This window comes from Mesocricetus auratus, unplaced genomic scaffold, assembly GCF_017639785.1.
Source record: "Mesocricetus auratus isolate SY011 unplaced genomic scaffold, BCM_Maur_2.0 Super-Scaffold_100028, whole genome shotgun sequence".
NCBI lineage: Eukaryota > Metazoa > Chordata > Mammalia > Rodentia > Cricetidae > Mesocricetus > Mesocricetus auratus.
The window spans coordinates 25,095,194-25,107,457 of record NW_024429209.1 but is presented as its reverse complement, the minus strand read 5'-3'; the positions used below and the strand labels follow the sequence as shown (position 1 = coordinate 25,107,457).

Sequence of the window (12,264 nt, the reverse complement as noted above, 5' to 3'; positions counted from 1 at the left end):
CTGACTTTGGGAGTTTTGTCTTCAGTGAAACTTCCCCCACAAAACACCATCTGGACACCACCAGGTATTCATTTCAACATGGTGTTGTCCTGTACCCTCTGAAGGCGATGGAGAGGGACACACCTGCCTGCTTCTGGGAGATAGCCTTGCTTACCTTCCTGTCCTGTCTACCACTGGGGGCTTTCGAAAGTTCCCAGAACACGTAGATGAGGCTCCTTCACGGTTCACCATCTAGCTTTTGCAACCAACCTTCCTGGGGTACACCCAATTTTCCTTAATAGCCTGTCCCTTCCTGCCGTGGATCACCAACCTCAGGGAGCCCTCCGAGAGCAACACAGCCCTATCCTAGGGTCCCTGGGGTGGAGATATCCCAGCTTGAAGGCCTGAAAAGGGCAGACAATACCCTAACGGGTGGGATTATGGGACATCCCCAGGGTCTGCCCCACCAGGCCAACTGCACCTTTGGCCCAAAGCCTGCCCTTCCCCCTTCCTCAGTTCAGGAAACAGCGGAAGCTTAAGCCATTTATTTTTCTATTTGTGATCCCTACCCCCATCCCAGTCTGCCCAGAGCTGGCCCTGACCCCAGTGGTGGCCTGAGTGCTTCCCCTCTGGCCAAGGCAGGGCGGTGGTGGGTGGGAACACTCGCACTGCCAAGCTCACACGGAGCCCCATGGTTCCCCATCTTCACAGACTGGGAGGCATCCTAAGCCCCAGGAGGTCCTACTTCTGTCACCATATGGTAGCCCCTCCCCTGCATAAAGTTCTCAGGCCCTCTAGCCCATTTTGGGGATTACAGGTCTCCATCTTAGAGCTCTGTGGATCTATAACCGTAGCCAGTCCCACCTTAGTCCCTCCTCGGACACCGTCTTCTGTGATCAGGTAGGGCAGTGACCAGGGACAGGTAGGAGTGTGTCTGGTCATTTGGGGGAGGAGGTGGGGACTGGGCACATGGATGCTGGCTTTGTCTGTGTAAGATGCCAGTTCTCTGAGCCTCAGTCTCCTAGCCTACGGAATGGGAAGAGCCGTGGACTCATGGAAATGTCTGTTTGGAAAGTCCCCCGCCGGCCCACAGCCTGGCCAGGGTCCAGCTTTGTCCCCTCACCCCCCACCCCACCACTGCCAGAGGCAGGGCTAGGGAGGCAGGAGGCATCCCCCAGAGGCCAGTGAGGCCCTAGTTGCAGGCTTGCTCTAACAATGTGAATGTGCTTCCCCCACACAATTCCCAGAAATGCCGCCCCCCTGCCCTGCCAGCCCGCCAGCTTGGCGGCCACTCCACCCTCCTACCCTAAGGAGACCCAGGCAGCCACAGGGTCAGAGGTGATGCATGAAGCATGGAGGTCTGACTCAGAGGCAGCAAACCTGTGGAATCCTATAAGGCAACCTGCCTGCCTGCCTGCCCTGCCGTGCTGCAAAGACCAACCTGGATAAAGTCAGCCACAGCCCAGCCCCTGCAGGAGCAAAGTCACTGAAAACCCTTCCCAAGTCTCACTCAGAGATAAAAGCAAGACCCATCCAGGCTCCACTGGGCTTCTAGATCCTCAGTCCTCATGCTTCACCACAGCCCTTCCATACACCTGCTCCCCGCCTGTGTAGCATGCTTCTTGTGTGGTTTCTTCACGTTTCTTTCAGGTGTGGGCTCAAAAAACAAACAAACAAAAAAAAACAGGGCGTAGATATTGGCATAGCCCCTACACATACCTAGTAGTACCAATATGTGCTTATCTGTGGATTTATTGATTTTTTTAGCCTTTCCATACAAAACGGGAACACCTCACAGCAAGGATTGGGGCTGTTTATTCTTTTCCAGTTTCCTACCTCAGAAGACAGTCTGGTGCCAGCAGGGGGGCTCAGTACCAAAAAAAAAAAAAAAAAAAAAAAAAGAATTCTGTCCCTGAGTAAGGGAGAGTAGAAGTCCTTAAACAGTCAGCTGGTTTCCACCAAGCCATTTGTTACCAGCCAGTGGGGGTGGGGAGCACGCAAAGCTGGGTGTGATTGCTGCATGTACAATCCCAAAACTTAGAAAGCAGAAGCCAGTGTGAGATACATAGAGAGTTCTGGGGTCACCTTAATTAACAACATGTTTGTTTTTTGTTTGTTTTTGAGACAGGGTCTCTCTACATAGCCCTGGCTGTCCTGGAACTCATTGCAAGCATTAAAAACACAGAGATCCACCTGCCTCTGCTTTTCAAGTGCTGGAATTTAAGGCATGCGCCATTCATGCCTGGCCCGCTTAGCAACATTTTTAAAAAAGGAGAAAAATGATGAGAAAAGAGGGAGAAGAATGGAGAGGGAGAAAGAGGAGAGAGATGTGTTCTTTCTCTGCCCTGGTCTCCGTTTATCTCCATCTCCCAGTCTGTCAAGGCAAGGAGGGTCCAGCTCAACATGGCAGGGCATTCATTCAGCATGGGTACTACCTCCCAGAGACCCAAGTATGCCCACGTTATAGGCAAAGGACCACCAAGGGAACTGAAGCACTCATGAGAACAGAGACAGTTAATGTACACAGACCCAGGCCATGCACGGAGCTGAGAATAAAAGTAACTATTTATGTAAAGACCCCACAGTTCTGAGGTGTGGGGGCGGGGCGAGGGTGAGGCCAACGGAATGGGCGAGAACACCGGCCAGCAGGGGTTGGGGAAACTGGACAGAATGTCTGGCGCCTCCTCAGCCCAGTGGGTTCTCTCTGGCCTGAAGGCCAGCCTTCCTTCCTGAGCGGCTGTTTCCTGGCTCCGCCCTGTTGTCGCCACGGAAACCCATGAGTAGCCCAGCTCCCAGCCAGGTTCCCATGGAGCCCCTGCAGAGCAAGAGCCGCAGTGTTGCTGCAGAGGCCCATACAAAGTTGGCGACTACATTGGAGGACATAAGTTGGCCATGCAGCCTGGACCAGAACACTCCAAAATGTTGTGCAGCAGCAGTCCCAGTCTTCAGCACACAGCTCACCCTGCAGCACGCCCTGCTCTCATCCAGTGACCCTAAAAGTAGACAATGCCTGCGATAGCACACTGAGTACTCACATGCCCACCACAGTATAATAACTCTGAAACATGTCTAAACCCTGACCCACCCACAGAAGCCACTCTGTTGCACATGGCTTACTCTCGTACGTCCATAGCACTCTGATCTGCCATCGTCCAAGGTGATCCTGCAGTTTTAAGTTGCATTTGCTTCTCCCACCCCTGCTGTTCCCACCCAGTCCTGCTGGCCAGAGGGCACAGAGTGGATGAAAGCCAAGCCATCTCTACATAACACCATAAGCATAAATCTTTTTGTCCATTTGTTTGCTTGCTTGTTTTTTGAGACAAGGTTTCTCTGTGTGACCTTGGATGTCCTGGAACTCTCTGTAGACCAGACTGCCATCAAACTCACAGTTTTCTGCCTGCCTCTGCCTCCAGCATGCTAGGATTAAAGGCGTGTGCCAACACTGCCTGGTGAGCATCGTTTTTTTACCTAAAACAGCTAACACTGACTGGTGCCATACATGCTACCCCTCCACCAGCCCAGCTCACCCCAACACTCCCACTCCCACCATGCTCTGAGTACTCTAGCTCCATAGGATTGCAGACTGAACCTGTGAACTTTATCAAGAACCCAACTTCTACCCACTCATATACATATTCATACTGCATAGAAACCAAGGCAGTCCCTCTATCTCCTAAATATGTCCTTTCCCCCAAAGAAAGGTGTCAGAAACCTAACATGATGCATTCCCGGGACTGAGACACAGAGCTGAAGAATTTATTAGGCTGGGGCCGAGCTCATCCAAACCAGACCTATCCCTGCCTGAGAGTCACATATGCCTGATGTTCTACAGCATCCCACCCTGCCAAAGGCTCTGACCCCAGAAGAGAAGTAACGGTTGACCCCTAGCTTCATATTCCCCATCTCCAGCCACCAGAGACTGGGAGGCCAGCAAGGTCTGGGGCCGAGAATGGAATGTCAGAAGAAGGGTCTAAACTGGAAGGCTAGCTGCAGAAAAGAATCATCCACCTGGAGTTCTGTTGCCCTCAGACAAGGACCCCACCCCACCCTGTGGGAGTGGGAGGGTCCAAGCCCTACTGGACTATGTAATTGGTCCCAGCCTCACTGCTGTACAGCAGCCAGAACTGTCTGGTGGGAGCCTGGGAGGTCTGTGCCCAGGCAGTGCTTGGGAGGTCTCACCACCCCCAGGCGGAACAGAGCCAAGCCAATCCCCCACTGTAGGCACCAGAGGGAACTACCCAGCATCCTTGTCAGGCCTCATGGAAGCCTGGGGTCCAGGGAGGCTGAGAAAGGAGAGTAGTGGTGTAGTCAGGAAGGAAAGGGGGGATAGGGTTCACTTGACACCCAAGCCAGCTCTCTAGGGGCTGGGGCTATAGACAAGCTCCTGCCATGGGTTAAGTGCCCATCTAAGCCAAGCTAGACTGAAGTGGAGTTCCGACAGCAGATTTTCCCTTCTCTCTTTGGCCAGATCTAGGGCTACAGTTCATCTAACAAAGAAGTCTTGGGGTTCCTTCCTTGGGTGCTGAGAACATTTTTTCATGAGTAGGACCTCCCGGTCCTCAATACCTAAGTTCCTATTCCCTTGTAGGAGAGTCCATTATGTCTGACTCCCAAGAACTTCAGCGGTCTCTAGCATTAGGGTCTACCTCACTCCACACCCTGGGAACCTGACAGACACAGACACACATGTGTAGACCACACACAGACACACAGACATTCACATGGAATGTCCCTCTCCTAGCATAGCTGGTCACACCCACAGCAGCCCTGTACAGCCTTGGGGAGTCCCTCCAGCCCTGGGGCTCCAGGGTCAGGGCCACCCTGCTGGCAGACTGAAGTCACCTCCCCCATTGTTGTCCCATCTGGAGAGAGGGTGGGAGTTGCCAGCATCGCTACTGCCAAGCAGTGGGCAGGGAAGGGTAGCCTGACCCTACAGAGAAAAGAGAGCACCCTGAAGGCTCCTGCCCAGCCCAGCTCACAGGATATGACAGGCTGACATCTGAGCCAAAACTTGGCTTTGAGGAGGGTCATTGGCTGGTGCCAGAAGAGGTGGGTGCTAGAGGGATATAGAGGAGAACAATGAGGTTACACTGGGTACACTGTTCAGAACGTGAGGCTGATTCTGAGCTGTCACAGAACTCCAAGCCCAATATGTGAGGCTGCAGCACAAAAAAATAAAATAAAATAAATCTTGGAGTCTTTTTCTGGAGCCCCAGTGAATACCTTCTCAAAATAGCTACCGTCCTGACTGAGTCAGGCTCTGGGGACCCTAGCCTGTATCTGTTCGTGTGGGTACTGAAGATGGAAACTAGGAACTTTTGCATGCTGGGCAGACACTACCACCCACCCATGTTCCAGCCTCCACCTCTAGTTCTTTGTGCCCATTCTCAAAATGAAAATCTTCATATAGCTCTTCCTGTCCTCACTCACCATCCATCCACCTGTGCCTCCTGTCCAGTCTACTCACCCACCTAGACCTGCCAAAGGGCAGCTGACCACTGGCAAGGCCCTGTAAACATTTTCACCTTGGTGTCCACACCACTGCCTGCCTTCTGAGAAAGTACTGAGTTGCCCCAGTAGATTTTTTTTTTTTTTTGGTTTTACGAGACAGGGTTTCTCTGTATTGTTTAGGAGGCTGTTGGACCAGCCCGGCCTCGAACTCACAGAGATCCGCCTGCCTCTGCCTCCCGAATGCTGGGATTAAAGGCGTGCGCCACCACCACCCGGCTTGCCCCAGTAGTTCTGTCCTACTCAAAGTTCATGCCCTGATCTCCCCACAGCAAGAGTGCTCAGAAAGAAAGGGACCACTGGGGGAACAGCACAGGGTGCTGTAGCACCATATGAACAAGCCCCAGACGTCACACAGGCTCTTTCTATCAATGCTTAAGGTGGGACATCCTGACGTGATAGAGAAGGCTGCTCAATGTCTGGGGTACGTGTAGATAGAGTTCGTCACCTGCCATGAACAGCTGTCAAGAACACTGGAGTTTCCTCTATAAAGTTACACTTGACAGTGGACAAGGGATAGCTCTCAGAAGAAAACCGTCAGTTTATGGAGCCCAGATTCCTTCCTGGTGGAGTGGTTGGACAGATGGAAAAAGAAAATGAATGAGGACTCTTGGAAAACACCCAGTTTTCCTCTGTCTCACCTGCTCAGTCTCCTGTCTCTTCCTGGGACAACTGTCTGGCCTGGGCAAGGAAACCAGCTACAGCAGCCCACACACAGGAGCAAGGACTGGCTGTGCCCTGTGCCTAACCAGTCTACCTTTGCGTTGTGGACCAAGTCCAGGTTTTGCCTTGTCCCAGAGATTAGGTATGGGGGGGGGGGAGTCCTAGTCTCAAGGGCAGAACTTGGGAGAGGCATCGGAACTACCCAACTGAGCTCAGCATCGAGGAGGGTCAAGTAACAGGAAGAGGCAAGAACATCTCCAAATTTCCATCCCCTTTCCCGAGGTGCACGATGAAGTGACCTCCCAAGAACTTGGTGCTAAAATAAATCTTCCTTCATCCAATCTAACGTCGCTGCCCCCTTCCCTCATTACCGCCCGGGGGTCTGTCTCTGTGGGTGGGGTGACAGCTACACTCTGAAAGCTGACAGTCCTGGAGAAACCCTCCCTTTGAGCTTCAGCCCACACCAGCAGCCCTCTTCTATTCGGGGGTCTTTTCTTCAGAGACAGTGCGGGGGTAAGGGGGTTTGCGCTGGGGAGGCCTCAGCTGGATCCTGCCTGGAAGAAAAAAGGGAGCCACCGCAGAGGGGTAGCCCCGCCCCTGCCCGCCCGCTCTGCTGCGGATTGGTCCCGTGTCTCTATATCTGGGATGCCTTCCTGGCATCAAGCTACCACGAACCAACTGTCTCCACCCGACGTCCGACAGCCCTCTGAACTTGGCTCGCAGTGCCCGCCACTGTCTTCTGCGCTCCCGCGCTGCGTTCCGCCCAGGCCTTGCCCAGCTGGAATGCAGAGATCGCCGCCCGGCTACGGCGCACAGGACGACCCGCCCTCCCGCCGCGACTGTGCATGGGCCCCCGGACTCGGGGCCGCTGCTGAGCCGCGCGGCCTCCCTGTCACCAACGTTTCGCCCGCAGAGCCCTCCTCGCCGTCCAGCCTTCCGCGGAGCCCACCGCGCAGCCCCGAGCCAGGGCGCTATGGCTTAGGCCGCGGAGAGCGCCAAACGGCCGACGAGTTGCGCATCCGGCGGCCGATGAATGCTTTCATGGTGTGGGCGAAGGATGAGCGCAAGCGACTGGCGCAGCAAAACCCGGATCTGCACAACGCAGTGCTGAGCAAGATGCTGGGTAAGAGCCGAGAGCACAGAGAGGGGAGGCTAGGGAGGGGGCTGGGGAGGGGGTCGGGATCTGGGGCTCCAGGGCCGGGCGCAGGGTTCTATGCAATATTTGCGCCTAGAGCGCACGCAGGATTGGTTGGTCGTGCGCCCGACGGCAGTTCACTAACAGGCTCCCGCTGCCCACAGGCAAAGCGTGGAAGGAGCTGAACACAGCGGAGAAGCGGCCCTTCGTGGAAGAGGCCGAACGGCTGCGTGTACAGCACTTGCGTGACCATCCCAACTACAAGTACCGGCCTCGTCGCAAAAAACAGGCGCGCAAGGCCCGGAGGCTGGAGCCTGGCCTCTTGCTCCCGGGCCTCGTGCAGCCGTCTGCGCCTCCTGAGCCCTTCCCTGCAGCTCCAGGCTCGGCCCGCTCCTTCCGCGAGCTGCCCACACTGGGCGCGGAGTTCGATGGCTTGGGGTTACCCACGCCCGAGCGCTCGCCTCTGGACGGCCTGGAGCCTGGCGAGGCCTCCTTCTTTCCACCACCTTTGGCGCCCGAGGACTGCGCTGTGCGGGCTTTCCGGGCGCCCTATGCTCCCGAGCTGGCACGGGACCCGAGCTTCTGCTACGGGGCGCCCCTGGCTGAGGCGCTCAGGACCGCGCCACCTGCCGCGCCACTCGCCGGCCTCTACTACGGCAGCCTGGGCACACCGGGCCCGTACCCCAGTCCTCTGTCACCACCACCTGAGGCCTCGCCTCTTGAGGGAACAGAGCAACTGGAACCTACCGCCGACCTTTGGGCTGATGTGGACCTCACCGAATTCGACCAGTATCTCAACTGCAGCCGGACTCGACCGGATGCCACTACACTTCCCTACCACATGGCGTTGGCCAAACTGGGTCCCCGCGCCATGTCCTGTCCAGAAGAAAGTAGCCTCATTTCTGCGCTGTCTGACGCCAGCAGCGCAGTCTATTACAGCGCCTGTATCTCAGGTTAGGCACTGGCCCTGCCCTCCAGCGCTTCAGCATGGAGCCAAATGTCAGGGTCCTGCCTGCTCCCTTCCTTTCGCAGATGTATATAAGGTATGCAGCAGCCTTTAGAGCTGGTGGCCTAAGGGTGCCACCTCTGTCATTCACATACCTCCTTCTGGGAGCTCCTTGTGTTGGGCCTTCCCTAGGAAGCCCAGGCCCTGGGTGTGCTATCTCTGTCAGGGTTAAGTTTTTGAACTATCTAATTCTTTTCTGCCATGTATTTTCTAGAATGAGACTGTATTTTTTACTTTGCCTTTATATATACATAAATAATACACTATATTTAATTTTTAATTAAACTTTTTTTCTTTCAAAGGATTTCAGTGACCACTAGCATCCATGCATAAGGAACAACAGTGTTTCCCATAAACACTGACCACAGAGATTACTTGGCTTTTCGGTTAGCTGCACAGCTGCCCTTTATCCTTCCAGCTGGGCTCTCAGATATCATCAGCCTCCAGCCTGCATTGCATTTTTTTTTCTACAAGCCTACGTACTGCCGAGGGCAGCATTCTTCACTTAGTCAGAACTGCAGGGTTGTGCAGACACATTACCAGATCTCAGAAAATATTTCCTAAGAGGGGCAGCACCATGCTATACACTATATCTGGCTCAGATATAGGTTTAGTGACCAAGGCAGTGTTCAAACCTTATACCTTAAGCCTGCCAGCTTGAGTTTCATCCCACTAGCCATGCTTGGGCTCCTTTCAGGAGGACTGGGGGCCTCTTTTCAGAGTCCCTTACTGGACAAGCATATGCATCCACGGAGGGATGCAACAATCACCCTGGAGGTGACCCCTGCGCAAATACATATTCTTCGTATCTAGTAAGTCTTCTTAGCCAGGAGCTCACACTCTTGGAGGAGGGGCCTGTCCTACCCTGCCTTCCCATATGCACTGCAATGTCGGCTGATTCACCCACATGGAGTATGAAATGCCTAGCGTGACTGTGAAGCTGTAACCATATGGCTTCCCATGAGAGTGGCCACTTGTGACGTACCAGCAACAAGCCTGGGGCTATATGTTCATGTGGGTCCGTGCATAGGGACCCAGCTTCCCAGCACGTTTAGGGTGGAGTACACGAGGTGTGGGATTTCTTAGGAGTATACTGCCTCTGAAGCAAGATGGTATCATCTCTACATTGACCGGTATGAATTACACACCTCAAATACTGTTGTGAGGGGAGCTGCACTTGGGATCTTGTCCTCTATAAGTAGCATGCAGTGACAGAGGACAGAAATACACAAAAAGAAAAACAGACAAGCTCTAAGCAGAGATAGAAGATGGGCCTGACCAGTCTTGCTGCCTGAATCCATGGGAACAGTCCCCGAGTGTTTACCTACTTGGAATGGGGCATTTTCCCACCAGCCTATGAACATACCAAGAAGTACAGGACAGACAGCCCAGAGCAGGCAGACCAAAGCAATATTCCTAGGTCCAGAGCACTTCCCCTAGTTCTAGATCCTACACTTTTATTCCTGCAGAGGACCCTCTTCCCTTGGTTAGTAGGGTGGAGGTCCAAAGGATGCTGGTGTGGTCCCACTGCCTCTCTGGAGAGAAGATACAGCAGGGTGTCCCCTAAAAGCCCCTTTCCCATTTGTCAGGGAAGGAGGCTAGTAAGGGTCCAGTTTAGAGCAAGTTCAAATTTACAAGTTCCAAAAGACAGAAAATACCCAGAGCAAGATCAGAAAGGGACATGAGTAGGGCCATACCACCAAAGACATCCATGGATCGATGCTGGGCTGTGTGTTGGGGGGTGGTCCCATTATCCTACCAGATAAGACTTTTCTCACCCCCCAAGGATGAACCCCCCACCCTCCCAGGTAGAACCACAGACTAAGGCCGTACTCCTAACTCCTCATCCTATCTGCCTCTTGCCCAAAAGGTCTGAGCTTCCACCACCCATCTTTTCAGGGCTTGAACAGTCTGCCCCTGGAGTAGCCTGGGCAACGTGGGAAGTAATCCCCAGAAGAGAAATGGGTCTGAGAATAGGTAAGGGTCTCCCCAGCATATTCAATAATCACTTCAAATATTCTTGAGGAAACAACAGTCACACACCACACAAAGACTCCTGCCCCAATAAGGTCAAGATGGGGCAGGCAGAGGAGTGGGCATGCCTAACTGCGGTCTAATCCCAGCACTCAGGCAAAGGCAGGCAGATCTCTGTGAGTTTGAGGCTAGTCTGGCCTACAGAGCACTTTCTAGTATAGCCAAGGCTACACAGAGAAACCCTGTCTCAAACCAAACTAAAACAAACACTCATACATGTAAAATAAAATTAAATTTTTGAGTGTTTTGCCTATATGTATGTTTGTGTATCACGTCTATGCAGTGCCTGTGAATGCCAGAAGAAGGAATCAGACCAAATAAAACTGTACTTAAAGACAGTACCACTGCCAGGTGTTGGTGGCACACGCCTTTAATCCCAGCACTCCGGAGGGCAGAGGCAGGCGGATCTCTGTGAGTTCGAGGCCAGCCTGGTATACAGAGCGAGTTCTAGGACAGCCTCCAAAACAATACAGAGAAACTCTGTCTGGAAAAAAAAAAAAAAAAAAAAAAAAAAAAACAAGCAAACAAATAAGAGCTAGATAGTTCCAGGACAGCCTCCAAAGCCACAGAGAAACCCTGTCTTTAAAAAACAAAACAAAACAAAAAGACAATACCACTCATGTGGGCACTAGGAACTGTACCCAACTACTCTGCAAAAAAGCTCTTGCTAGTAGCTGAGCGTTGGTGGTACATGCCTTTAATCCCAGCACTCGGGAGGCAGAGCAGGCAGATCTCTGTGAGTTTGAGGCCAGCCTGGTCTACAGAGCAAGTTCCAGGACAGCCAAGGATGTTACATAGAGAAACCCTGTCTCAAAAACAAACAAACAAAAAAAAAACAGAACAAAACAAAACAAAAAAACTAAGAGCCCTTAACCACTGAGTCATCTCTCCAGACCACTATTCTTCTCCAAGATTTCATTTTATTTATTTTGAGTGCAAGTGTATAAGTGTGTAGGCAAACACATGCTGTGGTGTATGTGTGGAGGTCAGGGTACAACCAACATAAGTCAGTTCAGTTCTCTCCTTCCACCATGTGGATACTGGAGCTAAAATTCAAGTCCATCAGATTATGTTATACACACTAGTCCCCCTTATCTAAGGATTCATTCTTTAAAATTATTTATTTTATGTGTATGGGTGTTTTGCTTACATGTATGTATGTGTACCATATGCATGCTTGGTTCACTTGGAGGCTAGAAGAGGGTGTTGGATCCCCTGGGTCTAGTTACAGATAGTTGTAAGCTGCTATGTGGGTATTGGGAATAATTCTTCCTTTAAAGATTTGTGTGTGTGTGTGTTGTGTATGTGTGAGTGCCTGTACACACATGTGCATGTGTATGTGTGGGGAGGTATCCATGGAAGTCAGAGGCATCAAATTCCCTCGGGGGCTAAAGTTACAGGCAGTTGTAAGCTATGGAAAATGCATGGGTGCTGGGAACTGAACTCAGGTCCTCCACAAGAGCAATATGCTCTCTTAACCATTGAGTCATCTCTCCAGCACAGGAATAATTCTTTAACAGAATTTTCCCTTTTTTGGTTTTTCGAGACAGGGTTTCTCTGTATTGCTTTGGAGGCTGTCCTGGAACTCGCTCAGTAGATCAGGCTGGCCTCGAACTCACAGAGATCCTCCTGCCTCTGCCTCCCTAGTACTGGGATTAAAGGTGTGTGCCACCAACGCCCGGCAAATTTTCCCTATTGTTAAGGCAGTGGATATCCAGAAGGCTAGACCCAACTAGAAAAAGGTTTCTAGTGTCTTGTTTGTTTGCTTGCCTGTTTATTTTTCCAAGACAGGGTTTCTCTGTGTAGCTGTGGAGCTTGTCCTGGGAAATCACTTGAATCCTAGTGAACATCCCACAGACACTGCCCATCTTGCTGTCCTGTCCTACTGTTTAGAGCAATCAGACTGGGGAGGTAGGCAATAGGGAGTCCTGATTCCCAC

General features: G+C 52.3%; 1 protein-coding gene across 1 annotated transcript; it reads left to right on the top strand.

The window, feature by feature from the left end:
- The first annotated feature begins 6,806 nt into the window (after window positions 1-6,806).
- Sox18 (SRY-box transcription factor 18) lies at window positions 6,807-8,595 on the top strand. The gene is made up of 2 exons (XM_005074557.4): window positions 6,807-7,273; window positions 7,450-8,595. The coding sequence occupies exons 1-2, from the start codon at window positions 6,934-6,936 to the stop codon at window positions 8,241-8,243; spliced, it is 1,134 nt and encodes a 377-aa protein (XP_005074614.1). The 5' UTR covers window positions 6,807-6,933; the 3' UTR covers window positions 8,244-8,595.
- Window positions 8,596-12,264: the final 3,669 nt, after the last annotated feature.

Coding starts and splice junctions, on each gene's coding strand:
- Sox18 (XM_005074557.4), top strand. CDS start 6,934: ATGCAGAGATCGCCGCCCGGCTACGGCGCACAGGACGACCCGCCCTCC. Junction 7,274..7,449: donor AGTGCTGAGCAAGATGCTGG/GTAAGAGCCGAG, acceptor CGCTGCCCACAG/GCAAAGCGTGGAAGGAGCTG.